General features: G+C 52.9%; 1 protein-coding gene across 1 annotated transcript; it reads right to left on the reverse strand.

Moving 5' to 3' along the window:
* Positions 1-259: 259 nt before the first annotated feature.
* MYH6 (myosin heavy chain 6) lies at positions 260-25,192 on the reverse strand. Its single transcript, XM_063089002.1, has 37 exons — positions 24,977-25,192; positions 23,497-23,640; positions 23,104-23,260; positions 22,981-23,008; positions 22,591-22,702; positions 22,184-22,276; positions 21,432-21,495; positions 21,092-21,190; positions 20,513-20,616; positions 20,283-20,421; positions 18,576-18,844; positions 18,102-18,272; positions 16,518-16,827; positions 15,778-15,845; positions 15,411-15,498; positions 15,204-15,321; positions 14,933-15,056; positions 14,516-14,652; positions 13,012-13,267; positions 12,434-12,676; positions 12,112-12,288; positions 11,569-11,714; positions 11,240-11,330; positions 8,743-9,132; positions 8,297-8,423; positions 8,089-8,207; positions 7,537-7,733; positions 6,807-6,990; positions 6,455-6,620; positions 6,229-6,353; positions 4,736-5,044; positions 4,281-4,484; positions 3,222-3,347; positions 2,841-3,116; positions 1,573-1,668; positions 708-842; positions 260-341 (listed from the first exon to the last, which is right to left on the reverse strand). The coding sequence occupies exons 1-37, from the start codon at positions 25,175-25,177 to the stop codon at positions 318-320; spliced, it is 5,817 nt and encodes a 1,938-aa protein (XP_062945072.1). The 5' UTR covers positions 25,178-25,192; the 3' UTR covers positions 260-317.
* Between the last annotated feature and the right edge of the window lie 749 nt (positions 25,193-25,941).

The raw sequence follows: 25,941 nt of genomic DNA on the forward strand, positions 1-25,941 counted from the left end.
CATTCTGGTGCCTCTGTTTTCTCTACTTTTGAGATTTCTCCCTCTCCTCCCTTGTGTGGTTGACTGAGAAGAACTGGGACTCACAACTGTGCCACCTCAGGCAGGATACCTTACTTCTCTGGGCCTCGGTTTCCTCTATATATATGGGATGCATTGGCTCCTGCAGCTCTGACACTGGGTCTGGGGCCTCTCTCTCCTTGGGCCAACAACCCTCCTGCTCCAGGATGGACGGCCAGTGGGAAGGACAGAGGAGCTCAGGCAGAATCTGGCACTCATATTTATTATAGGGTAGCAAGAGTGAGGTTCTGGAGGCAGCATCACTCCTCATCGTGCATTTTTTGCTGAAAAAGGAATAAGAGGTGTGAGGGGTAGCTGACGGGATGGAGGAAGGGTGTGGGGAGGAATCCCTAGGGCTTTCAGAGGCCTAAGGGAGACACCCTTAGAAGGAGAGTTTAGGGCCTCAGGGATCTTGGGGTCCCACGTTAGGAGTGCTTGTGGCTTAGGGGGTGGGACTGGGCTTTCTGCAGAGGTTCCAGTCTATGGGGGCTACTCTGAGCAGGAGGATGGATTCCCAGGAATTCTCAGGGGTGCTGTGGGACCCTCAAGGCTGCCCAAACTTAGGGTAAGGAGTGCCCACTCTGAGGGGCACCTATGTCAGGGGACATGCTGATGTGGGGGTGACCAGGAAAGCCCAGGGAGGAACCTACCTTGGTGCCGATGTCGCGGCTCTTGGCCCGCAGCTTGTTGACTTGGGACTCGGCGATGTCCGCCCGCTCCTCCGCCTCATCCAGCTCGTGCTGCACCTTGCGGAACTTGGACAGGTTGGTGTTGGCCTGCTCCTCCTGCAGGGGGATAAGGCAGATGGGAGGATTGGGCTTCTGGTACAAGGATTATTAGCAGCTCATGGGCAGGTGCTGGGGTTGGGGACTCCCAGCCTCAGTCTAGGGACCAGCTCTCTGTCCCTAAGCAACTCAACCCTCACTTGTGTTCCTGCAACAGCCTTCCCAAGGGTATCCTGCACCTGGCTTGGCACTCAAACTTGCCTAGCACTCAGAATCCTTCATGGTCAATCACTGCCCCAGATGAATCCGTGCTGCCTAGTCTGGCCCTCTCAGAACCCAGTGTCATTGTGCACCTGTCCAACCACAACTCAGAAAGATGATCCCCGAGCCCGGGGTTTCCTGCACAGGTATGCTCATCAACACCTCACATCCACACTTTTCTACCCACCCAGGTGTCTTCCTCATGGCCCTATGACTAGCCAGGTCCCCTTCCAGGACAATTACACTGCCACCTTCCTGCCTTCAGTGCTGTCTTCCCCTATGTCCTGTACTAGCATCTATATTGCCTTCTTTCGGGCTTCTGGTATATGGATTATAAACAGCTTGTGGGCAGGTGCTGGATCAAATACAGCATTGCTTTTGTTAACTCAGAGTGCCTGACACAGATTTGTGCACTGGGCATGTTAATAAGAGTTCGAGAGTTAAAGTGTCAGGCCCTGCTGAGGTGGACATTCATTGGTTCTCACACACAGAGGATGTGTTGATGAAAGAGAGAAAACCATGAACTCACTGCTTCCTCAGCCTGGCGCTTGTAAGCCTTGACCTTCAGCTGCAGCTTGTCCACCAGGTCCTGCAGCCGCAGCAGGTTCTTCTTGTCCTCCTCTGTCTGGGGATGGTGGGTGGGAGAAGTCAGTTTTGGGGGAGGAGCAAGTGTAATCACCTTTCCCTCCCCCATCATTCCACTCTTCTCCCCATGCCTGAGCTGCCTCTCCCTCCAATGGCCCAGGACAAAGAGGTGGTGGGGAATATCCCATCTCTGACTCTACTTGCAGGTCAAAGAGGAATGGCAAGGTTCTCAGTCAGGGATCCGCAAAGCAATGAGGGCTGTGGTCCTGAAGCTGGAAGTGAGGGGAAGGGCTCAGAACCAAGTGGACTTCCCTAATGTGATAATGTGGGGGCACCAGGGTTCTTCTAGCTCCAATCTGGTGGATAAAGCTCCAATCTGTAGCACAGTAGGTGCCCTTGGCCAGTGGTTCTGGAGTGACCAGAGGAGGAATAATGAGGAATGCAGAAGGAAGGGGGTACTATCATAGTCCAGAATATTCTAATCTATTATGAACCAATATTCTATATTGTATTGGGCCAGAATTTGGGCACCAGGACCACTGGCTCCCATGTCACTTGACTGTTCCTATCTCCATATCATTGTATGTGTGTGGATGCCATCTCCAGTTTGTCCATAATAAATCAGTGGTTCTACATCTGTAATCTCTTTCCTTTGCCTCCGGTATCTGTCAGGTGGACTAACACCCTCATCTCCTTAGTCTTTACTTCCTAGGCATACTGTGAAAATAACAGGTCAAAGGCAAAGGCTCTGAGCTATTCAGATGGAGATCTTAGAAAATTCAGGAATCTTCTTTCTCTAAGGCCTTCTCTTTGCTGTCCCAGAAGTTCCACAGAAGATATTCCAGTCTTTTCCAATTACCCGACTCTTATCTCTAAAGTGCCATACAGCGTCCCTCCCTGTCAGGCCAGTAGAAGGTAGAAAGATTCTTTGGACTGTTCTGAAGACTTCACTTTGAGTTATTAAAAAACCTGGGGAAATGCAGGTCAAAAGAGCTTGTAGGAAGTAGAAATAGATTCTCCTTTTGCTAGAAAAATCCATGACTCAAGCCAAACTGACTCCAGAGAATTGTGAAAGAAAATTAACCTACAGATACCATCTCCAGAAGCAGGTGGCAGGAGGGCTGGGTGGCATTCATGGAAGGTGGCTCAGCAGGGCCCTATGTGGGCTAGGAAGTGGAGCCAGTGGGGCCGCCTGTGAACCTGGTACCGCACCTGGTAGGTGAGCTCCTTGATGCGCCGCTCGCTCTTCCGCATGCCCTTGACCGACTCCGCGTTGCGCTTCTGCTCCGCCTCCAGCTCGTTCTCCAGCTCCCGCACCCGGGCCTCCAGCTTCTGCAGCTGCTTCTTGCCGCCCTTGAGGGCGATCTGCTCGGCCTCGTCCAGCCGGTGCTGCAGGTCCTTAATGGTCTGCTCCATGTTCTTCTTCATGCGCTCCAGGTGAGCGCTGGTGTCCTGCTCCTTCTTCAGCTCCTCCGCCATCATGGCGGCCTGTGCGCGGGAGACGGGCCCCTGGTCCGCTCAAGGCCTCCGCGCTGCCGCCCAGCCCGGGAGGGGGGACGAGGCCTGAAGGGGTGGGCGGGGTGGGAGACTCACGTCCGTGATGGCCTTCTTGGCCTTCTCCTCGGCGTTCCTGCACTCCTGTACCGCCTCCTCCACTTCAGTCTGGAGCTGGGACAAGTCTGACTCCATCTTCTTCTTCTGGTTGATGAGGCTGGTGTTCTGGACATGGGTAGAGAAACGATCAAATATGTATGTTGTTACCTGATTCTACACCTTTATTCCAGAGAGAATTAAAAGTGGTCTTTTATCTATCTGTCTGTCTGTCTGTCTATCTATCTATCTGTCTGTCTGTCTATCTATCTATCTGTCTATCTATTTTAAAATAAGAAGCCCTGCTTTTAGGATAGTCCTTGTTTTCCACCTGCTTTCCCTTTTCCTATGAAAAAGGATATGTTCCGGACATTATATCTAAAATTACTCAGCTTTGAAGAAAGACTTTAAACAGCAAAAGGTCTGCAGTTCTACTTCTGAGCTCTCTAGTGAAATGTTTATGTAGGAGCATGAAAATATTCCAGAAAAATGGAAACAACTTTTTACCAAGACAATATTCTGCAAATGATTCTAGTACAGAAAGAATGTGGTGGTGTAAGGAAGAGGGACCGAGGTCAGTGGATGACGTTATTCCCACACATAGTAGATTATGGAACAAAACTCCAAAGGGCACTTCAATAGATGGGCACAAAAGCTCCCTGCAGAGTATAACTAAAAAACAGTGTGGGTGGGATTGGAGAAAAATGGTGTTCCATCCACAGTTCTGCACGTAGATGCAGTAATGCTTCTTTAAACTCCCAAACTCCCATCTGGAGGCTGTCTTCTAGATCAAGGATATCAAACGACAGCATACATTTCATTGCTTCTAGGTTTGTGACTTGGCAGGCATCACCAATCAATCACAACACTCAGCTTTTAAGTCTAGAACCCCTTCTTAAGATAGTGGTTCACTGGCAGCCAGTACTAACAGATGAGAGTTGGCCCACGAAGAAATAATTTCTGATCCTGGTTGGACATGCTCACTCAGAACATCTGGTTGCTATAGATGTCCTGGACTCTGACACTCAGCAAGTTTCTACATGGCAGCCCTGACCCCCTCACCTGGGAGTGCAGCAGCTGCACACGCTCGCTGGTCTCGATCAGCTCCTGCTCGGCCAGCTTCCGAGACCGCTCCGTCTGCTCCACCACGGCACGCAGCTCCTCCAGCTCAGCCTGCAGCAGGTTGTTGCGCCGCTCCACGATGGCGATGTTCTCCTTCAGGTCATCATTGGCACGGACCGCGTCATCCAGCTGGATCTGGGTGTCCTGAGGATCAGGAGAATGGGCATGAGAGAGGGAGCTGGCCTCGGTGCCCTTCAGAGGGCTGTTACGTGGCACTGGGTTTGGGTGGAGAGCCCATTGTGGTGGCTGAGGAGGGGCCTGTTGGAGGTCTCTGCAATGACCCTGGGGCAGGAGGATGTGGTGCCTGCAATGGGACACCAGCACTTAACTAGGCCACGTGGAGCCCCGTCCCCTTTCTGGGTGAGGGACCTCCTGCTTCCGAGAGTCTCCGTTACCTTCAGCAAGCTCTGGAGGCTCTTGACTTGCTTCTGGGCCTCAGCAGCCACGCGGTTGGCGTGGCTGAGCTGGATCTCCATCTCGTTGAGGTCACCCTCCATCTTCTTCTTCACCCTCAGGGCCTCGTTGCGGCTGCGCGTCTCTGCGTCCAGGGAGGTCTGCAGTGAGTCCACCACCCGCAGATGGTTGCGCTTGGCCTGCTCCATCTCCTCGTCCTTCTCTGCCAGCTTCCGCTCGATCTCTGCCTTGATCTGGTTGAACTCCAGCTGGGCCCGCAGGATTTTGCCTTCCTCGTGCTCCAGGGAGGCCTGGGAGGGGTAGGAGAGGGTGGGAGGCAGACCGTCAGGGTACAGGGCAGGGTGTCAGCCAGGACCATGACCTGGAGAAGAGCTGGGAAGGGACCGGGAGGTGGGACCAGCACCCTAGGCCCACCAGGGTGCCATTGTGGAGGAAGTGCTGGGCTCCCTGGGCTTCCTCTGTCACAGAAAGTGTTTGGACCTCACAATAATAGCCAGACCCTGCAGCACTAACATTGCATGAATTCCTGACATCCAAAATAACATGGAAAAATGGGCTGGCTGGTTAGCTCACTTGGTTAGAGCGCAGTGCTGTACTTCTAAGGGTCAGGGTTTGGATCCCTGTACCAGCCAGCCACCAAAAATAAAAGCCAAAGACACCTTCTCATAATAAAGCTCTAACCGCAGAAGGAAAAAAAATTGATAAATAGGATTACATCAAAATTAAGAACTTCCAATTATCAAAAAAGACACAAGGAGTAAAGAGGTAAGCACAAAGTAGAAGATACTTTCTATTTATCTATATCCAACAAAAGACTCTTACCAAGAAAATATAAGGAACTTTTGTAAATAAATAAATAAAATAATATAGAAAAGAAATTGATTTTTATAACCACAAATTCAAAACTTCAATTTTGTTTCCCAGGTCCTTCATCCTATAGTGAGAAAAGTTAGAAGCCCAGAAATTCACGGCTATTCCCAGTTTCTTAAAATGAACAGTAACAATAGCTAAAATATATTAAGTGCTTGTATTACTTTGTTTAATCTTTATAATAATCATGCATAAAATCTTATGAGGTATGTACAATTAATTCCACTTTACAGATGAGAAAACTGAGGACCTTGCACAATGACACAGTGGAGGTCCTCAAGCCGAGTTTCACACTCAGGCCTGTTTGACTCTGAAGTCCATGCTCCCACCTTCTGAGTGGTGATTATAATGGCCAGATTCCAACTTGCAAAAACCTGGTGGGAAACAAAACCTCCTGGCCTATAACCAGACTAACATTTTCCTTTGTGCAGACCTTGTCTTTGGAGGTAGTCATGGGTAGTGAGTGTGTAGTAGATAGATGACCTTGGACTAAGAGTAAGGAGCTAATAGATTTTGTCTTGCAGTCAGGGTCACTTCCAGGCAAGGGAGAGATGGGAGATAGTGGGGCAGATGGGGAGGGGTACAGAGAGAGCCAGGCCCTCACCTCGGCCTCCTCCAGGGCTGACTGTAACTCCAGCTTCTCCGCCTCCAGCTGTTTGCGGACCTTCTCCAGCTCATGCACGTGCTTTCCACTTTCTCCCAGCTGTTCAGTCAGGTCGGAGATTTCCTCTGGGGGTCAGAGGGCCAGAAAGCTCAAAGCTTGTGTTCCCCCGACTCAACATGGCCCTCCCTGCCACCAGCCCCTCCCCACCTCCTGGCCCCCAGCATACCCTGAAGGTTCTTGTTCTCCCTCTTGAAGGTCTCCAGGTGCTCCAGGGACTCCTCGTAGGCGTTCTTGAGCTTGAAGAGCTCGGTGCTGAGGGAGCGCGCCTCCTTCTGCGAGGACTCCAGCTCCGACTGCGACTCCTCGTACTTCTGCTTCCACTCAGCCAGGATCTGTCCGGGCACATGCGTGGCTCACTGTGCAGCGCCCAGGCCCCCTGCCTCAGTCCCAGGTCCAGGGACTGCCCCGGACCTCTTGCCTGGGCTCAGCCCTCCTCCCCCGCCTCCAGGGAGGCACCTCGTACTGACGCCATCCATCCCCAGCCTGCATGCTGGCTGCAGCCCCACCCACAGGCCCACCTTGTCAAAGTTCCTCTGCTTCTTGTCCAGGGCAGCGGCGGCGGCGTTGGAACGCTCCACGTCCACCATCAGGTCCTCGATTTCGTTCTGCAGCCGGTGCTTGGTCTTCTCCAGCGATGAGCACTTGGCGTTGACAGCCTCCACGGCCTCCTCGGCATCCTGCAGCCGCTGGGCCAGCTTCTTCCTGCCCGGGGGAGGATGGGGGTGTGTGTATACTTGGCAACAGTGGAGCCTTGGGCCTACTTCCTCCCCAGGACTGCTGACAAGGAGGACCCACTCTCTCCCCATAGCTCCTTGGGGCACTGGAACCCTAGCCTGCAGGGAGCCAAGCCTACAGGTGCCTAGAACAGAGCCCACCAGCACAGACTGTCCAGGCATCCTTCCTACATGCAGTGGCATCTTGGTGGCAGCACCCCCACCCCTCCACTCCAGGCTGATCGATGGTAGTTCCTCTGACCAACAAGCTTTTTGCTCGTCTTATACGTGCGCATCAGGTATAACCCGGGCCAAAAGCTCGCCCGTCACAGGAAGTGGGTTGGGGCCATCCAGGGTGTGCAGAGTGCTGGATTCAGGCTTTCTTGCAAGCATCTCTATTGCCTGCTAGGTTTCTCCCACCCTCCTGTTTCTCCCACCTCAACCCTCCTTCCCACAACAACCCTGCCTGTCCCCACCCCAGGCCTCTTGCTCCTTCCTCCCTGAAAATCAGGGTGAGGGACCATCCGGAGCTCACTTGGCCTCCTCCAGCTCTTCCGTCCGCTGGATGGCATCTGTCTCATACTTGGTCCTCCACTGGGCCACCTCTGAGTTGGCCTTGGACAGGACACGCTGCAGCTCAGCCTTGGCTTCCATCTCCTCCTCGTATTGCTCCCGCAGCAAGTCACAGTCATGCCGGGCTGACTGCAGTGCATGGGCCAGGGCATTCTTCGCCTGGAGAGAGGCGGGCACCAGAAGGTGGGAGGCAATCCCTGCCCCCCATTCTCTAGATTCTTCTCATACCTATTTACGTGCTTCAACCAAGCCCCAGCCTCATTCAGCATGAGGGCTGATGTGGAATCTCAATGTCTTTGAGTAGCTTCCCAGTTTGCTCACCCCACCCCCTCACAATAGGAAAGAGACATTAAATGACTCTCAGGTGCTGCTTAGCTGAAGGGTAGAATAACATAGACGGAGGTTCTTTCCACTGCAGAGGCCTCTTTCCAGCCTCCAGGTTCCATGTCTGGGTTGAGGTTCATTGCCCCAGGGTTACCACTGAGCTTTCCCTTTGTCCCCTGCTGGGCCTCACCTTGCCCTCCTCTTCCAGCTGTCTTTTGAGATCCTCCATTTGCTGCGTATAGGAGAGCTTCCCTCGAGTCAGCTGGGAGATCAGAGCCTCCTTTTCCTCCAGTTGCCGGGCCAGCTCTCCTGGAGGTGGAATCAGGGGTTTGTGGGCCAGGAAGGGGGAAACCAATGCCCTACCCTGGGCAGGCACAGGGCTGGTTAAGGGCACACACCGTTCTCGGTCTGCAGCTTGGCTCGTTGGGTGGTGAAGTCATTGAGGGAGCGTTGGGCCTCTTCCAGCTTCACACGGTACTCATTGGCCTGGTCCTCCAGTGTCCGAGACAGTTTCTCCAAGTTTGCCTTCAGGCAGTAGGGGACACAGGAAGGGTGAGTGTGGGAGGGGCTGGATTGACCAGAGGAAGGAAAGGAGGGCAAAGGAGGGCAGGAGGGTGGCATGGGCAGTATGGGAGGGGCGCAGTCTGAAGAGGGGACATAGTTAAAGAAGGGAGGAAGGTTAGGAGACAGAAATGTGGGTGAAGGCCAGAGAGGGGGCAGGGTGACAGCAAGAGAGCAAAGGTGGTAAAGGGAGTGAGGACAACAACAGAGATGGTGGGTAGAGAAGGTGGAGGGACAGGCAACTGTGAGAGAGAAGAGGTGAGGAGAGGCTGAGCAGGCCCACCTTGGCCTTGATGATCTGCTCCATGTTGGAGGTGACATCGTCCAGCTCCAGCTTGAACTCGCTCTTCTCCTTCTCCAGCTTCTGCTTCACCCGCTGCAGGTTGTCGATCTGCTCGCCCAGCTCGGCCACGCTGTCAGCGTGCTTCTTGCGCAGGGCTGCGGCCGTGGCCTCGTGCTGCAGCGTGGCCTCCTCCAGGTCCCGCCGCATCTTCTGGAACTCGGCCTCGCGCTTCTTGTTCATCTCGATCTGCACGGACGTGGCCCCACCGGCCTCCTCCAGCCGCTCACTGATCTCCTCCAGCTCCCGGGACAGGTCTGAGCGCAGCTTCTCCACCTTGGCCCTGGCGGTCCGCTCGGCCTCCAGCTCCTCCTCCAGCTCCTCGATGCGTGCCTGGGCCAGTGCACAGAGGGCTCAGACCCACCGCCTGGACCCCTCCATCAAAGCCTGTCCCAGGGCCCGAAAAGACTCCCAAGCAGTCAGGTCCCCATTGGGCAGTGGCTCTCAACTAGGGGCAATTTTGTGCCCCAGGGGACAGTTGGCAATGTCTAGAGACATTTTTGGTCATCATGACTTGGTGGAGGGTTGTTACTGGCATCTAGTGGGTAGAGGCCTGGAATGCTGCTAAACATCCTATAATTAATTGATGCATAGGCCATCAATAGGAATTTGGTTGAAGCCAGACCTTCAAGGCATGGACTGAGGGCATATCAGATACAGTCTGAGTATCTGTAGCCCTGAATCCTGAGAATCTGTGTTCAGAGGGAGATCCAGAGAGATCATGAATCTCAAAGAATCTATAGATTCACTAGACTCTGCTCTACTAACCATAAGACAGGAAAGTGAGTGCTTGTATTTTACAAATATTTGCAACAATGTGCCTTGAAAAAAATCAAATATTTGTAATTTTCCAAGTTAATGATAAAGTTCAATCAACCACATTTCTCACTCTCCAGGGCTTGCTTTATTCACGCCCTGGTCCGGGGTCCAGCTTGATTGCTCCCGTTCAGGCCAGGCGAGTGCTAGCGGAGTGCCCTCCTGGTCATCTTGCCCCTACCTCATTTTTCTGGGCTTAGGCTTGCTCTTGACTAGACTGGGAGAATTTTCCATCTGCCATTTTGATCTGTTGTCTGGATAGCCAGGAGCAAAGGGGAGAATCAGCAGGATTCCCTTCTTCTGGGGTTCTAGACAGCTTTAGTGGACTGTGCATTGTTTGGGTCCCGGGAGTGGGACAGAGAAGTATGGATGCTCCCAGGATGGAGAAGGTATGACTTGTGTGCAAGAGCTCAGGCAGGATGAAGGAGGAGCCACAGCCCTTTGCCAAGACCTGTTGAGGATTGTAGCACTGTTGTTCTGGGTCCAAGAGGCAAAAGAAGTTGCCCAGATCCAGGATAGAACCTGAGGTTGGCCCAGTATTCTGGCTAAAACCAAGAAGGGGCACCCAGGAAGACAGGAGGGCAAATTATCACTGAAGGCAGGCCAGCCCCTGAGCAGTCCCAGAAGAGTAAAATTGTGTTCATATGTTACTCGCAGCCTGGACCTTGGTCCCCAAGTGCTGAGGGGAGACTAGCTCTCTCTACTAACCATAGTCTGCCCAGAGAATGAGAGGACAAGTCCTGCCCCTGGTAGCTGAGTGCCTGTTGCCCTTGAGGTGACTATGTCCTTGTAGTTTCTGCGGCTATGAAGTGGGGATAACAGCACCTGCTTTACGGGCTTTCAGGGCTCTTCTGACAAACTGGAGACTAAAAGTACATTGAAGTTTGAGGTACGTTAAAGGTAAGGGAGACTATGGCTGTCCATTCAATCTCCTCCTGCAGAGGGATGAGAAGGCCATGGGAAGACAAAAGAATACCTTCTTGCTAGTGGCTGGCTGACTTCTCCAACCTGGGTTTTATTAAAATGACATTTATGTAAAGTTTCCTAGTTAACAAAGTGGTTTCATATACATTATCTCCTCTGGTCCTCTAAGGCAGGTATTACCAGTCTCATCTTACAGGTGAGAAGAGAATCGGAGGATCAGGAAGGGTAAGTGACTTTCTCAAGGTTGTAGGAGTTGACTGCATATCTTGGATGCCCTACAGGGACTCAGCTGGGTTAGTTCTGGGAAGAGTATGAACAGGGCAGCCCGTAGGAAGGTGCTCCAGGAAGGTTCTTCTCACCCCCTATGCAGAGGGCTGAAATTCCAAAGGAAGGGTAAGAGGACAACCGAGCCCGTCATTTGTCCCAGAGCAGAAAGTCCACAAGGCAGAGCATATCTCAGAAAGAGAAGCTCTTTTAGTAAGCATGATTTCCTCCCCAAAATAGTTTTGCTGAAATAATACATTTTTGCTTTACTGGGGGAAGGCTGGTGTTCCTGAGTGCCTGTAAGTCAGGGTTGGTTGGGTCTCTGCAGCTGTTTCAAGTTCCAGATATTGTCTGGAACCCTAAGCAATTTCCATCTCAGCCTCAGCCACCTCAGGGCCCTTGTGCTTCCCCTTGGCCATGCTGGGAAGAATGTCACCTGATTTTCCTTCAGTTTCTTCTGCAGCTGAAGGGCCAGCGCCTGTTCATCCTCAATCCTACTGTTCTGCTGATTAATGTCAAACTCCTTCCTGGAGGACAAGAGGAGATGACAGGTGGTCCTTCTTCCTCTGGGCCCATTCTCTTCTCCTCTCTCAGCATGACAGAGCCAGCTCCCTCCCTCCTTGCCCAGAGAGTGAAGGGAAGGGTTGTGATTGCCCCACTCCCAGTGTACCCAGGGCAACCCCAGCCAGTGGAGGTACAGCACCATCTTCTACCCGCCAGACCAGACACTTCCATGAGCCCCTCCTGGCCACCACAGGCTCCTACTTCTTGAGCTTTTCTTCAAGCTGCAGCTTGTCGTTCTCCAGGTCCATGATGCTCTCCTGGGCTAGCTTCAGGTCGCCCTCCAGCTTCCGCTTCGCTCGCTCCAGGTCCATGCGCACCTTCTTTTCCTGCTCCAGGGATCCCTCCAGCTGATGGGGAGAAAAAAAAAAGGAACAGTGTGGAAAACCTGAGATTCACAGTGCTTCTGCTTCTCCCTGCCTTTTAAAATTTTTTTGGTGGTTGGCTGGAACAGGGATTCGAACCCTTAACCATTATTAGGCTGTGCTCTAACCAACTGAGCAAATTGGCCAACCCTCTTCTGCTCTCTTCTAAACTTGAAGTCCAGTGGGATTGGAAGTCAAACCAGCAGAGAATTCCTGCAAGCACAAAGTATTCAGAGACCCAGGCTAGTGAGGAACCAGAAAGCAAAAAAGGTCCAGGAGCCATAAAAGTTAGTTCAAGAGATTAGGAATGCCTAGGCCATTGGTGTTGCCTGCAAAATCCTGACCTGACAGGAGCATGGTTCTTACATCATCCACTACTTACATCATCCACCTGCTGCTCTAGCTTGACTTTAGACTTGGTCAGGGTGTTGACCTTGTCCTCCTCAGCCTGAAGGTCATCCAGGGCCTGCTGGTGGGCCTCTTGCAGAGCTTTCTTCTCTTTGGTCAGCTTGGCAATGATCTCGTCCAGTCCAGCCATCTCCTCTGTCAGGTTCTTTACCTGCCAGCCAAAAACCCCACTCCCTTTAGGATCAAAGGTCACCAGCCTGGAGACATCTACAGGGACCTGATGTCAAGGACCAGGACCACGTTGGTCTGAGGATCCCGAGGAGTCTTGGGCTGGAGCCAGAGGGAGCTGCCCTCACCTTGTTCTCTGTTGCATGCTTTTCCTTCTCCACTTTGGCCAGTGTCAGCTCCAGGTCGTCAATGTCCTTCTTGAGCTCAGAGCATTCATCTTCCAGCTTGCGCTTCTTGGCGGTGAGCTCAGCATTCATCTCCTCCTCATCCTCCAGCCTCTCGTTCATCTCCTTCACCTTGGCCTCCAGCTGGATCTTGTTCTTGATCAACTGGTCACATCGCTCCTCTGCATCATTGAGGTTGTCTTGTTCCTGGGAGAAGAGGACAGGGAGGAAGCTGGTGATTAAAGAGAGGAGAGATCCAGACTCTTTTTTTTTTTTTTTAAAAAGATGACCGGTAAGGGGATCTTAACCCTTGACTTGGTGTTGTCAGCACCACGCTCACCCAGCGAACAACCGGCCATCCCTATATGGAATCTGAACCCACGGCCTTGGTGTTATCAGCACCACACTCTCCCGAGTGAGCCACGGGCCGGCCCAGAGATCCAGAGTCTTAAAGAGAGCCGGACTCCCATCTCTGGTGATGAGATGGGCTATAATCTAGGGGAGGGGAAGGGACAGCTGAAGAGATAATAATGTGACCTCACCGCCTGCACTTGGAGCTGCAAGTCATTCTTCTCCTGCAGCAGGGACACCATCTTCTCCTCCAGCTCCTTGCGGCGAGTCTCAGATTTCTCCAGTGCCTCTTTGATGCGCCCGAACTCCTCCTTCATGTTGGCCATCTCCTTCTCGGTCTCTGCGCTCTTCAGCAGCGGCTTGATCTTGAAGTAGAGCTTCATCCAAGGCCAATTCTTGACCCCCATGAAGGCCCGAATATTCCACTGGATTACCAGCAAGGCATCCCTGACAAGGAAATATGAAGGCAGGGAGGGGCACTATGAAAGAGCACTTCCCATTCATGGGCCCAGCTGCTCTTGGCTTCCCCCCATCTAAGCACGTTTGTAGGCACCCGAGGGCAGGAGCCCTCTCTTGTAGCCTCATCCCTGTATGCACACCCACCCCCGACATTGCTACACTGAACATGGAGTTGCTACGTAAATATTTATCCATTAACCAATTCGACAAAAGTGCAGTTTATATTTTCTAAGTGGTGTTAGTAGTAATGGAAGCTACCACTTTAGGGTGTCTACTACGTTCAGTATTTCTATTCTCATAATAACCCCAAATATATTAAAGTTATGTAGTTTTTTAAGATTTAAAAATATCTATAATATATACATAAGTTATGAAGCATTAAAACAAAATGACTGTCCATGAATCTACCACTCAAACAAGAGCTAGAGCATTGTCAGCCATAGGATATACCTTCGTGCTTCCCTGGTCCCCCTGCCAGAAGCAGCCACTACTCTGAATCTTGTTTTTCATTTTCTTACTTTTTCAGAAAAATACTTTAATCTTATATGTATTATGTTCAGACAACATATTGCCGGTTTTTATTATTTGGGGGCTTTATAAAAATTGCATCATACTGTATGTATCCTTCTGTCACTTGAATCAGGGTCTGCCTCCTTCACCAAACAATTTGTTTTTAAGGTTCAAACATATTGTATAATGTAGTTGTAATTCACTCTTTTTCATTCTTTATTCCACTGAATGACTGTAATAACATTTATCCATTCTGCTGTGGATGGAAATCCAGATTGTTTCCAGATCTTTGCTGGTATGACCAACACTGCCATGAAGATTCTTTTTCATCTCATGATGTATGTGCTTAGGAGTTTCTCTGTGGGAATGTACTTGGGAGTGGTATTGAAAAGTATGCAATTGTTCAACTTTAAGAATAATGATAAATTGTTTTCCAAAGAGGTTGCACTAATTTAAACACCTGTAAGCAGTGGGTCAGACTTCTTAATTTTTGTCAACCTAGTGTTTTAAAATAGTATCTCATTGGAGTCTTAATTTGCATACCTTTATGGGGAATTTTTTCTTTTTAAGAATTCCAAATGAGACCCAGAGTGGTAGAGTAGCTTGCTCAGGCCAGCTAGTAAGTGGTACAGCCCGGTTCTGAACCCAGGTCTTCTGATCCAACACTAGTTGGCTCTGTCTGTCTCTTACATCTCTGGGAGCCTCTCCCTTCCCCTCCTGCCTCACCTGCGTTCCACCATCTTCTTGAACTCAATGCGCATTAGCTGGCCCCGGGATTGGGCCTGGATGCGTGTGATGATGTGGCTTAGCCTCTCATCCCTCATCTCCTCCAGCAGCCCCAGTAGCCCTGCCTTGAAGAACACCTGCAAGCAAGGGGTAGAGCCAAGGGGACCGCAGCCTCAGAGAGGGGTCTCCAGGTAGAAGAAGAGGGTTAGAGACCCTGGATGAGCTCCCAGAGGACCCATCACCCATGAATCCTAGACCTGAGAGTGAAAAGGTAAAAAACAAGACAGGAATGAGGCCTGAGTTCCAGCCTTTGGGTTGATAAGGAAGCCAAGATCAGGGTCTGCCTCCTGAACTCCCAGCTGCTCCACTCAGCATGGCCAGCTGCCCTGCAACTACCCAATAGGGCTCTAGACTCACTTTGGTGTGGCCGAACTTGTACTGGTTGTGGTCAATGTCCAGGGAGCTCAGCAGCTTCTCTGACCCCTTCCTGCTGTCAATAAATTGCCCCTCGGGGATGGCTGCTGGATTCAGGATGCGATACCTGGGGAGGGATGTGCCAGAGTCACCTGCATTCTGCACTGATCTGCTCTGCCCATAGAATCCCAGGGCCACCTGCAGAATCCCGTCCCCACCAAGGCAGCCCAGGCTCCCCCTGTTCCCTGAGCTTGGGGGCGCGCCCCGTACCCACCTCTGCCGGAAGTCCCCGTAGAGGATGCGGTTGGGGAAGCCCTTCCTGCAGATGCGGATGCCCTCCAGCACGCCGTTGCAGCGCAGCTGGTGCATGACCAGGGGGTTGTCCATCACCCCTGCAGCAGGAGGGGAGGGGAAGGGGTCAGTCTCAGGTTAAGTGGATGCCAAGTGTCCTTCCCAGACTAAAGCCTTCTCCATGGCTCACCTGGAGCCTTCCTCTCATTGGGGATGATGCAGCGTACAAAGTGAGGATGGGTGGTCCTCAGGTTGGTCATTAGCTTGTTCAAATTCTCCTGGAGGTAGATGAAGGTAAGGAGTTAGGAGCCACAAGGATCATCCCTGAGTTCTGGGCCCAGACACCCTGGCACCAGAACCATCATAGGGACAGGGGGTGACACATAATTTATGATGTGAGTTCAGGCTTGTGTGGAATTTACAAACCAAAACCAACCAGGTATCTCTAGCTTCTTTCCTCCCTAAACTCAGAGCATCAGGATAGGGTGGTGCAGCCAAAAGGCTCTGGGCTGGGCCTACCCACTGCAGGTCTTCTGGCATCTCTGTGCCCTTCTTACCCGATGCAGGGCTGACACCGTCTGGAAAGATGAGCCTTTCTTCTTGCCGCCTTTGCTTTTACCACTATCTGGTAATAACAAGAGAAGGAATGATGAGCAAGATCTTGAAAATAGAGAAGCCCTCAGACTGGGGCAGGGCTGTGCTGCTTAGTCGCCCTGTGACTCTGGGCAAGTTAATCTGCAAGTCTCCATTTTCCATGAGGACGAGGGTAACTACTTCTAAAAGTTGTAAAGAGGATTAGATAGGATCAGGCCACACAGCAGGCAGTGAAAGGATATCAATGCCCTTATCCTTGCCTCTTATAACCAAACCCTCATTCTTATGTCTTCCACTTTCTACTTTTCTTCTTGTACTCCATCCTCTTCATTCCTGTACACACCCTTTGTCTTCCTTCTCTGAACTGGAGGCTACTATTTGTTCAGTTTTTTGAGAGCTCCTGCATGCTGGGCTCTGTGCTGGGCACAATGGTGATGCACACACTGCCCTTGCTGACCTCCAGTTGCTCACAGTCTTGAGAAAACACAAGATGTGCCCACCAATATCCATGACCCAGAGTGGAAAGTGGTAGGGACTACAGAAGAGGTACAGATGGACTGCTGTGGGATGTCCTGACTCACACCACACTGTGACCCATGGGTTCCCCCTGCCTGCCGCTGGAGTCTTATGTTTTGAAGCAGCAGGACCTTGACCCTTGCACCTCCAGAAGCCCCCTGGCCCAGTGCAGGGGCTGTCCCCTTACCAGAATCAGCAGAAGTATAGGAGGAGAAGAGTGTGGCCAGGAGCTTGAGGGAGGACTTCTGGTATAAGCCCACCACTGTCTCGTTGAGTGGGTCTTTGTTCTTTTCCAGCCAGCCCAGGATGTTGTAGTCCACGGTGCCGGCGTAGTGGATCAGGGAGAAGTGAGCTTCTGGCTTCCCCTTGATATTGCGCGGCTTCTGGAAGTTGCTGGACTTGCCCAGGTGGTTGTCATACAGCTTGGCCTTGAAGGTCATGTCGGTGGCCTTGGGGAACATGCACTCCTCCTCCAGGATGGACATGATGCCCATGGGCTGAAGGTGGAGGGGAGGTAGAGAGAGCATCACTGAGCACATTCCAGGCTTCCAGAGTCCTACACCTGACAAAGAAAAGACTTCACAGCCATGGTACCACTGGTGGGCCAAAGGGAGCCTGTGCTGGTATCTCTTACTCCAAGATGGGAAGCCAATATTCCTGGAATTAGCCTGAACCCAATTACATTCAGGTCCGGCCTGTATAACCTATTTCTACCTCAGTGGACCCAGCAAAGAGCTATGGACTCCTAGTCACCCTGCAGGCCAGCAATACCTCGTAACACAGCCCCTTCTTCCTGATGGCTCACTGCACTGGGAGCACCAGGGCAGGGACCCAGCAGACCCCTGTCTACATGACACTGGTAGCAATTCTTCAAGGGATGGTTAGAGGGATCCAGGTTCTGCATGGCACTCTGCACTTCTCAAGATGTGGTGGTTCTTGACATTTCCTGGGGCAGGAATCCTTTTGAGAATTTGATGAAGGCAAAGACTGTCTCTCCAGAAAAGTGCATGTACACACACACACACACACACACATACACACACACACACACACACACGCATGCACATGTATGTACACATGCTTTCTTCTATACAGTTTTAGGGGATTCTGAGGCCACTGGAAGATGAGAACTTTGGACAAGAATCTCTGGATATGACAGTCATAACTTGAATGGTAAATAAATAAATAAATAAATCTCTGGATAATGACCCAAAGATTGTGGGGAAGCTCCCATTTTCTGAAGGCAGTGGCTGGGCTGAGTGAGGGTCAGATACTCAGGGCTCTGGCCTGTGTTGGCAAAGAGCAAAGGCACACTGAGGGCAAGTCGGCACTGGCACGAGGGAGCCTCTGCCCAGCTCCCTGTCTCTTCTAAGGGACACCTGTAGATAAGAAGGGCTGGGGATGGACTTATTGCTCAGAGAGTAGGAAGGGAATGGGAAGCCAAACATCTTTAGTTTCGGCCTTGGATCTTTCCACGAATGATGTTTCTCATGGGATGTCAGTGGGATCAGGAGTCCTCTCCTTCACTTTATCTCACTCTTAAGACACTGGGAGGTGACCACCATACAGGGGGACAAGGTACAAGGTCCTGGGGAAAAGAGGAAGGGGCTCGTGCTGTGTGTGCCCATGACTTAACAGTGGGTAGAAGCTGGGTCTGGAGACATGCTTGGGATTCCGGGGACTCTAGTTTCTTGGGTGTAGAGGGATGGGGCTGCTGCTTTGTCTGGGATGGCAGAGGAGCGGGACATGGGTGGTGGGGCTGAGGTGGCACCTTCTCGATGAGGTCGATGCAGGCCTGCAGGTCCATGCCGAAGTCGATGAACTCCCACTCGATGCCCTCCTTCTTGTACTCCTCCTGCTCCAGCACAAACATGTGGTGGTTGAAGAACTGCTGCAGCTTCTCATTGGTGAAATTGATGCAGAGCTGCTCAAAGCTGTTGAACTGCAGAGGGAGGCACAGGTGGGAGCAGGTCAGGCAGGCAGGCGGGTGTCTCAATGGCTGTTGGGGTCAGCCCAGGGCTGTGTCTGTGCACTGAGCCCGAGCCCAGCAGGGGTGTGGCTGTTTTGTCCCCATGTCAGGCAGTGGAGGAGAGCTTCCCCTGAAGACAGGGAGGACCGCCTCTGTCACCGCATAGTTCCTGCTGTCTTCCTGCGCCTGGCCCACAGCTGGCACGCGGCAAATGACTGTTGAATGTGTGGACGTGTGAGTGATTGTTCTCCCCACTTCCGGGCTCCCCAGACTCACATCGAAGATCTCAAAGCCAGCGATGTCGAGGACTCCTATGAAGTACTGGCGCGGCTGCTTGGTCTCCAGGGTGCTGTTGATGCGTGCCACCATCCAGTTGAACATCTTCTCATACACTGCCTTGGCCAGTGCCCCGATGGAGTAGTACACCTGCTGGACATTCTGTCCCTTGGTGACGTACTCGTTGCCCACCTTCACCCGAGGGTGGCACAGCCCCTTGAGCAGGTCAGCTGAGTTCAGCCCCATGAGGTAGGCAGACTTGTCGGCATCTGGTTGAAAAGGGAAGGAGTGAGTGGGCACTTTCAATAACATTCCTTCTCTGCCCCAGGGCCAGAGCCTTTAGGAAGCATCAGATTCAACCTCCTCTCATTAAAAAGGAGGAAGTTGAGGCCTGGAAGGGCACAAGTCTTGCCCACGGTCACACAGCCAGTGTGTGCCCAAGTCAGGCTGGAGCCCAGGCTCCTTCACCCAGCGCACAGCCTTCTCCCACACAGCATCTGCTCTCAGCTCTGTTTTGTAGGTCTGCTGGGTGTCTCCGGGCCAGGCCTTCACCAGCACTGCTGTGAGCATGTGTCCCTGCCCTCTCCAGGGCAGGGATGTGGCTGGTGTCCTCTGCTCTCTGTCTTCTTTGTTCCCCATCCCAGTGTCTAGTTCAGGACTGGGCACGCTCTACTCTCAACCCACATGTTGACCAATTTGACTGCCTGGGAATCAAGGCTCCCAAAAGCGTGTTGGACAGCACCTCACCCTTACCTTCAGCCACCCAAATATTCTACCCAACATGTGGATTTCTCTATCTAGAGGGGATTTATTTGGTGTAATTTCAAGAATATTATGATTACTGTTGACATGCCTCATGAAACCCAGGCTTGGCATTTTGCTCTAGACAGACTTGGAGAAGGGTTCCTTGGAGATGGGCTAAGAGGAATGTTCTAGGCATCTGTCTAGCACTGTTCACATTCCACATCTCCTTCTCAAAGGATCCTTGCAGCAGCCCTGGGAGGAGCTGGGAAGAATGTCACTCCATTTCACTGAGGAGAAAACTGAGGCCCAGCAAGGGAGAGACACACCAATGTCCTGGGTTATGTCCTGACCCCTGGCTTGCTGCCTCCCAAACAGAACATGGCCTGAGCCCATGAGGGACTCCCCCCAGGGCTGGGCAGGCAAACCCCCTGCATTAATGATGGTGCTGTGCAGAGCCCAAGGCCATGCTTCCTGGGTTTTGGGGAGTCTTAGGCATAGGAGGAAAAATCCCAAACTCACTTCTGGTTACTGCAGCTGAGGTTGAGAAGCAGGTAGGGTTGTGGGAGTACTCCCTATCTGCTCACCTCTCCCATATCTCTTTCCCTCCCAATGTCTCAACCCACCCCTCTACACCACAAGCGTCAGGTCTTATCTGGTGACCATGGGTGGCCAGAAGCCTGGTTGGGTTCTATTCTAAGGGAAGGCCTGGAGGCAGAGCAGGATGGGTATGGGGGTGCCCCTGGAACAAGGTGCCACCCTCTGATCCTCATATTTCTCCTGGTTTCCTTCCACTTTTCTCTACTGTGGTTCAAACAGTAATTCCTTAAGAATTACTGAAAGGCAGCACTTTTGGCTGTAGCATGGGAGTCCCAGCTCCCAGTGGCTGTCTCTGGCCTAGCCAGCACCTTGGGCCTCCTGATTGGCCTCTCCCTCTCCCACAGGCTGCCTGCCTGCTCACTGCACCTTCGGTGCCGTCAGGCTCTGCCTGCTCCTCCCGCTGCTTCTGCTTGAACTTCATGTTTCCATAGTGCATGATGGCGCCCGTCAGCTTGTAGATGCTGGCTTTCTCCTCCTGAACGAAGCCCAGCACATCAAAGGCATTCTGGAACACAGCAAGAGGTAGAGAGGGTGGCTGGAGCTGCGGCCCCAGGGCTCTGGGAGCCATCACACTGCCGCACCACCTCATCACTCACGTCGGTGGCCATGAGCTCCTCGGAGTCGTCGATGGATGCCACGGACACCTCTCCCTGAGACACGAAGGCGTAGTCGTAGGGGTTGTTGGTGACCAGCAGCATGTCTGCACCAGGCAAGGGCCAGGGCAGGGGCAGGGGGACAGAAGAGGGGCAGAGAGAGTTGGGAGGGGATGGGAATGGGAGGGAGCCAGAAGAATGGAGGAGGGGAGGGCAAGGAGCAGTTGGAGAAGAGGAGAGTCAGCAAGGATAAGGGAGAACCCAAAGGAAATGAAACAACAGAAGGGGGAACCAGGGAGGGAAGATCCAAGGACCCCGATGTAAAGGAAAAGTGGAGGACAGTGGGGGAATGACACGTGGAGAAGGGAAGGCCAATAAGGAGGCGAAGAAGCATGCCAAAGGAAGAGGGGAGAGAAGGGAACGAGGATCAGGTGAGTGACAGACATGGGGAGGTGCAGGCTGGTCCCAGGCAGGAGAGGTGAGTGATGAGGGGGGGCTGAGTGGGGAGAGGGAGAGCCCTGCCTGCACAGGGGTGGGCTTTGGGGAGGGCACTGGGCGCTGTTGGGGGCAGGCCAGGCTCACCCAGCAGTTCTGGCTTCTTGTTGGACAGGATCTGGTAGAAGATGTGGTAGTTCCTCTCAGCCTTCAGCTGGAAAATCACCCGGGACTTCTCCAGCAGATCTGCATTGGTGAGAGGGGAAGAGGGCAGGTGAAGAAGGAAAGAGAGTAGAGCCAGCAAAAGGGTGGAGGCCAATGATAAAAGGCTCCCACGGCATGGCACGGAGGAGAGAGCCAGAGGAGAAGGCGTGATGGAAAGAAAAAAGGATAGTGAAGCCAAGAGGCAAAGGCAGGCAAAGACAGAAGATGGAGAGAATGAGGAGACAGGGCCCAGAGGGCGGGCAGGCTCCCTGTTGGTACTCACAGGTCTCTATGTCTGCAGAAGCCAACTTTCCAGTGGCTCCAAAGTGGATCCTGATGAATTTCCCCTGGGGGCGGATGGGACAGAGTGAGGGAACCGGCCAGGAGGGACAGAATGAAATCTTGGACCTCAACTCCACCCAGAATGCCCTGGATGGTTCTGGAAATGTAAATGACCTATTTGATGTCTCAGTTAGTATCAGTAAAATGGAAAAGGATGCCCATCCCCACATACCACCCGGGTATCTCAGAGTGGAAACAGCGGCACAGGGATTAACATGCAGAATGCCTCCTATTTGTACCTCTTGTATCATCTTGTGCAATGCTCCCAACCACCTGCGAGGTAGTTACCACCACTCTTGTTTCACAGATAAAGCAACTAGGGCTCAGAGAGGTGTGGGGACTTGCTGAGCAAGTGGAAGTTGGGCCTTTGGCTCCAAAGCCTGTGCTCTTCCCATTCCCAATGTGGAGGTGCTTTGGATGTACTCATAAGAAAAATCTAAAATATGACCAAAACCAGCCCTGTTACTTGGCTATGAAATGGCTGTGATGACAATGGGTCTCTTTCTTGGGGTACCTGGGACTCAGGGAGCCAGGCTGAGTTGGGAGGGTTTGGAGTGTGTGTGTTTGTGCTTGTTGATATCCCAAAGCCAGATACAGTACAATCAACTGAGTGTGGTGGCTGTTGTCAAAACGGCACCCCCTTGTCTTGTCAAGGCTGGATGAGGACAGCTGGCAGTGGTCAAAGGCACTCACAAAGCGGGAGGAGTTGTCGTTCCGGACGGTCTTGGCATTGCCAAAGGCCTCCAGCGCGGGGTTGGCCTGGATGATCTGGTCCTCCAGGGTGCCCTGCGAAGGGAGTGGAATGTGGGGGGCTCATCCTCTGTCTACCTCCAGGCAGAGATGGGAGGCCAGGGAGGCTGCTATGGCCCTGGGGAATGGGGGTGGGCCTGGATGAAGTGCTGGTGGGTCTGCGGCTCCAAAGGCCCATACTCAGACTTCAGATTGTGTGTCTCCTGCCAGGAAGGTCTTGCACACTGGCTGACCCTCAAGATCCCTGCTCAGTGGGGCTGTCCCCACCTCTCCCCCTGCAGTGTAGGGGTAAGCTGGGTCAGCCTGCCACCCAGGCCCCCTCCCTGCTGAGCATGTGACCCACAAGGCACCTTGTTCGCACTGGCATTGTCCTTCTTGCCACGGTCACCTATGGCTGCGATGCTGGCAAAGTACTGGATGACACGCTTGGTGTTCACAGTCTTCCCTGCCCCGGATTCTCCACTGGGGGCATTGGGGACCAATCAGAATTCAGGATTCCTGCTGGTCCCCACATAGAGCCCAGCACTCCATACTCCTCCCTCCCAGTCTTAGCCCTCAGAACCCAGCAACCTACAGGACCTGCCCATCTTCATTCATCACTCTGACACCCCTCTGATGTGATCCTAGCACCCTACATTCCCTGCAATCAAAGCCTTAAGCCTCCCCTCCCCACCTGTGCCCAGGAACCAGCCTGGTCCCCCCACCCCAAGGCTCTGCGTGGGTGCATAGCACTTGCTCACGTGATGAGGATGGACTGATTCTCCCGATCTGGAAAAGAAAAAAGGAGAGGCAATTGGGTCAGGGCTGAGGGTCTGGATGGGTGCTGGGGTTGAGGGGTGCAGGTCAGAGGCTGCCAGACTCACCTGTCAGCATGTACTGATAGGCATTGTCGGAGATGGAGAAGATGTGGGGTGGTGCCTCGCTCCTCTTTTTGCCCCGGTAGGCGGCCACCACCTCGGCGTTGTACACTGGCAGCCACTTGTAGGGGTTGACGGTGACGCAGAAGAGGCCCGAGTAGGTCTGGAGCAGGAGACAGGGCCAAGCATGAGGTTGGTGGGGAGAACCCAGGACGAGCAGTGGTGGCAAGTAGGGGTGTCCCTGGTCACCCAGCTGGCTCTTCTCTTCCTGCAGCTGACCCAGGTGGGGGCAGGGGAGAGGGAATCTGTATCCCTTGGGAGAGTCTCCATCCCCTCCCCCGGTCTGCTTTGGCCTCTGTCCAGGATGGGGAGTCTCTGTCGGGTACAGGAGCCACTCACGTAGATCATCCAGGCCGCGTAGCGCTCCTTGAGGTTGTACAGCACCGCGGGCTCATGCAGGAAGGTCAGCATGGCCATGTCCTCGATCTTGTCGAACTTGGGCGGGTTCTGCTGCAACACCTGGTCCTCCTTCACGGTCACAGTCTGGAGAAGGAGCATGGGCAGTAGGAGAGGATGACCACACCTACCTGTGCTGGCCATCCTTGCCCACTTACCTCCTCCCAGGACACAGGGCCTGGCTCCCCCAGCTCTCCTCTGACCCATCCCCTGCCCCTACCCGTAGCTCCCCCAGGATACCTTCCCCAGATAATTTACTTACCCACTGTCTCTTTAATCCTAGAGACAGTCCCAGGGTCCCTTTCTCTTGCCAGGTCCCTGACCCTGTGCCCATGATCCTCACCTTTCAGTCCCTGTGTTTCAAGTGTCTAGGGGCAAACTTGGGGACTAGCCACTCTCTGATCTGTGCATACGCACCTTACCCTGACCCCCAGGCTGTCACCTGGGGGCAGTACTCAGGGTTGTCAATTGCTCAGGGCAAACCTTTACCCCTACTGGAAAAGCAGCTCACCAGTCTTCCATACACCCTCCATCGGTCACTGTAAGTGTGGTTCAATTGGCATCTGTCAGTTTGCCATGCTTTGATGTCAGTTAATCCTGCTGGTAGGCATTACAGTATTTTTTATAGCAGAGCAAGCTGTGGCTCTAAATGATGAAATGATTTGCCTTCACAGTGCCTAGCTACTGGCAGAGCTGGGATCAGGGTCAAAGTCCCCAGTGGGTTGTAGCGAGTATTTCACACCTCCAACGATGCAACATTCAGTCAGTGAGTCTGAGGCACACAGCTGTGAGCTGCTGCTGGAGACCAGTGGTGATTCTCATGGTTTTCATGGCTGGCATAAGCGACCCAGGGACCAGAGGCTTCTGTGTGCCAGTCATCAGCCCCAGCATTGAGGGTTAGGGTTGGGTCAAACAAAGTTCATCTGGATCTAAGAGTTTGCTTTTGGTTTGGGTGAAGGGAACTTGTTTTTGTTTTTGGTGTTTTTTTCGGTGGCTGGCTGGTAAGGGGATCCGAACCCTTGGCTTTGGTATTTTAATACTGTGCCCTAGCCAACTGAGCTAACTGGCCAGCCCCTGGTGAAGGGAATTTGAAAAGTGCACCCATGGAGGAAACAGGCACAGAGAGGAAGGATTCAAGTGCAAGAAGGGGGGCTTCGTTTAATGCTGTCTGCGCGGACTTTATCTATAAGACCCTTCTGGGGAGAGGAACAGCTGAGGGCATGCATCCCGGGGTGGCACCCTGTTGCACCTGCTCAAGTCCATCTGAGAAGCAGCAGATCCTGGGTCCCAGAGGGAGCACATCCTGGCAGCCATGCCAGACCTGGATCTTCTCCAGGCCCCTCAGCTCCCACTGCAAGTGGCTCCACCCTGCCCATGCCCCTCGGGCCTTCCTCCCCCTGCCCTGGCGCTGTGCCCCACACACCTTGCCATTCTCGGTCTCAGCAGTGACCTTGCCCCCCTCCCGGGACACGATCTTGGCCCTGACGAACTCTTCCTTGTCGTCGGGCACGAAGCACTCAGTGCGGAGGTCGAACGGCCGGGTCTGAGCCTCCAGACGCTCCTTCTCTGACTTACGGAGGTATGGGGCCGCCGCCCCGAAGTCGGCCATCTGGGAGTCAGTCATCTTGTTGCTCCGCTGGGACTGAGACAGGAGGGGTCTGTTACTCCTGAGGCAGGCCCAAGCTCCAGCGGTTGGCTTTGTCCTCCACACCCCCTGCCCCACCATGTCCTATTGCTCTTCCCCAGCCCCTGCTCAGGACTCTGCTTCCCCTGCCCTCTGAGGAGATGCTGAAGGAGGATCTCTAAGGGGTTTGCGTGGAGTGGGGCTGGCTGGAGTTTGCTAAGGGGAGGTGCAGAGCAGCCTGGCTCCCAGGAGAAGCCTGCTCTGCTGTTTGCAGAAAAAAGTGGGGTGGCTCTCACCTGGTTATCTCTTCACAGAGAATCCCGAAGAATCTGGACCACGAGTGCAGCGAGGATCCACAGAGGAGCAGTCGGGCAGAGAGAACAGACAGGAAAATGAAGAAAAAGGGCGGCAGACTGACTGGGAGAAGCAGATGCGAGTAGGACAGACCAACACAGGGAGTTCGGGAGAGATAAGAGGCAGCGAGGCAGAAAAGAAAGGATGTAGAGTTAGTAAAAGTGCGAGGGGCAGGATGTGGAAACAGAGTGAGAAACGGAGTGAGGCAGGGAAGTTAGAACTTAGAACACACAGCCGAGAAGGAAGGGCAAGGGAGAGATAGACAAAGAAGCATATCCTGACAAGGAGTGACAAAGATCAAGAGGCAAAATAACACTGGGACAAAGGGAAGGGAGCTATCCAAAGAAGGGGGAAAGAGGCAGCCAGTGTGAAGAGATACAGAATGATGTGGGGAAAGCAATGGAAAGTCG

This window comes from Cynocephalus volans, chromosome 3 (assembly GCF_027409185.1).
Source record: "Cynocephalus volans isolate mCynVol1 chromosome 3, mCynVol1.pri, whole genome shotgun sequence".
NCBI lineage: Eukaryota > Metazoa > Chordata > Mammalia > Dermoptera > Cynocephalidae > Cynocephalus > Cynocephalus volans.

Excerpts from the sequence above, each read along its gene's own strand:
- MYH6 (XM_063089002.1), bottom strand. The coding sequence starts at position 25,177 with ATGACTGACTCCCAGATGGCCGACTTCGGGGCGGCGGCCCCATACCTC. Across the intron at positions 18,273-18,575 it reads CTGGCTTTGAGATCTTCGAT|TTCAACAGCTTTGAGCAGCT; the intron begins GTGAGTCTGGGG and ends CTCCCTCTGCAG. Across the intron at positions 12,289-12,433 it reads AGCATGCAACAGAGAACAAG|GTAAAGAACCTGACAGAGGA; the intron begins GTGAGGGCAGCT and ends TTTGGCTGGCAG.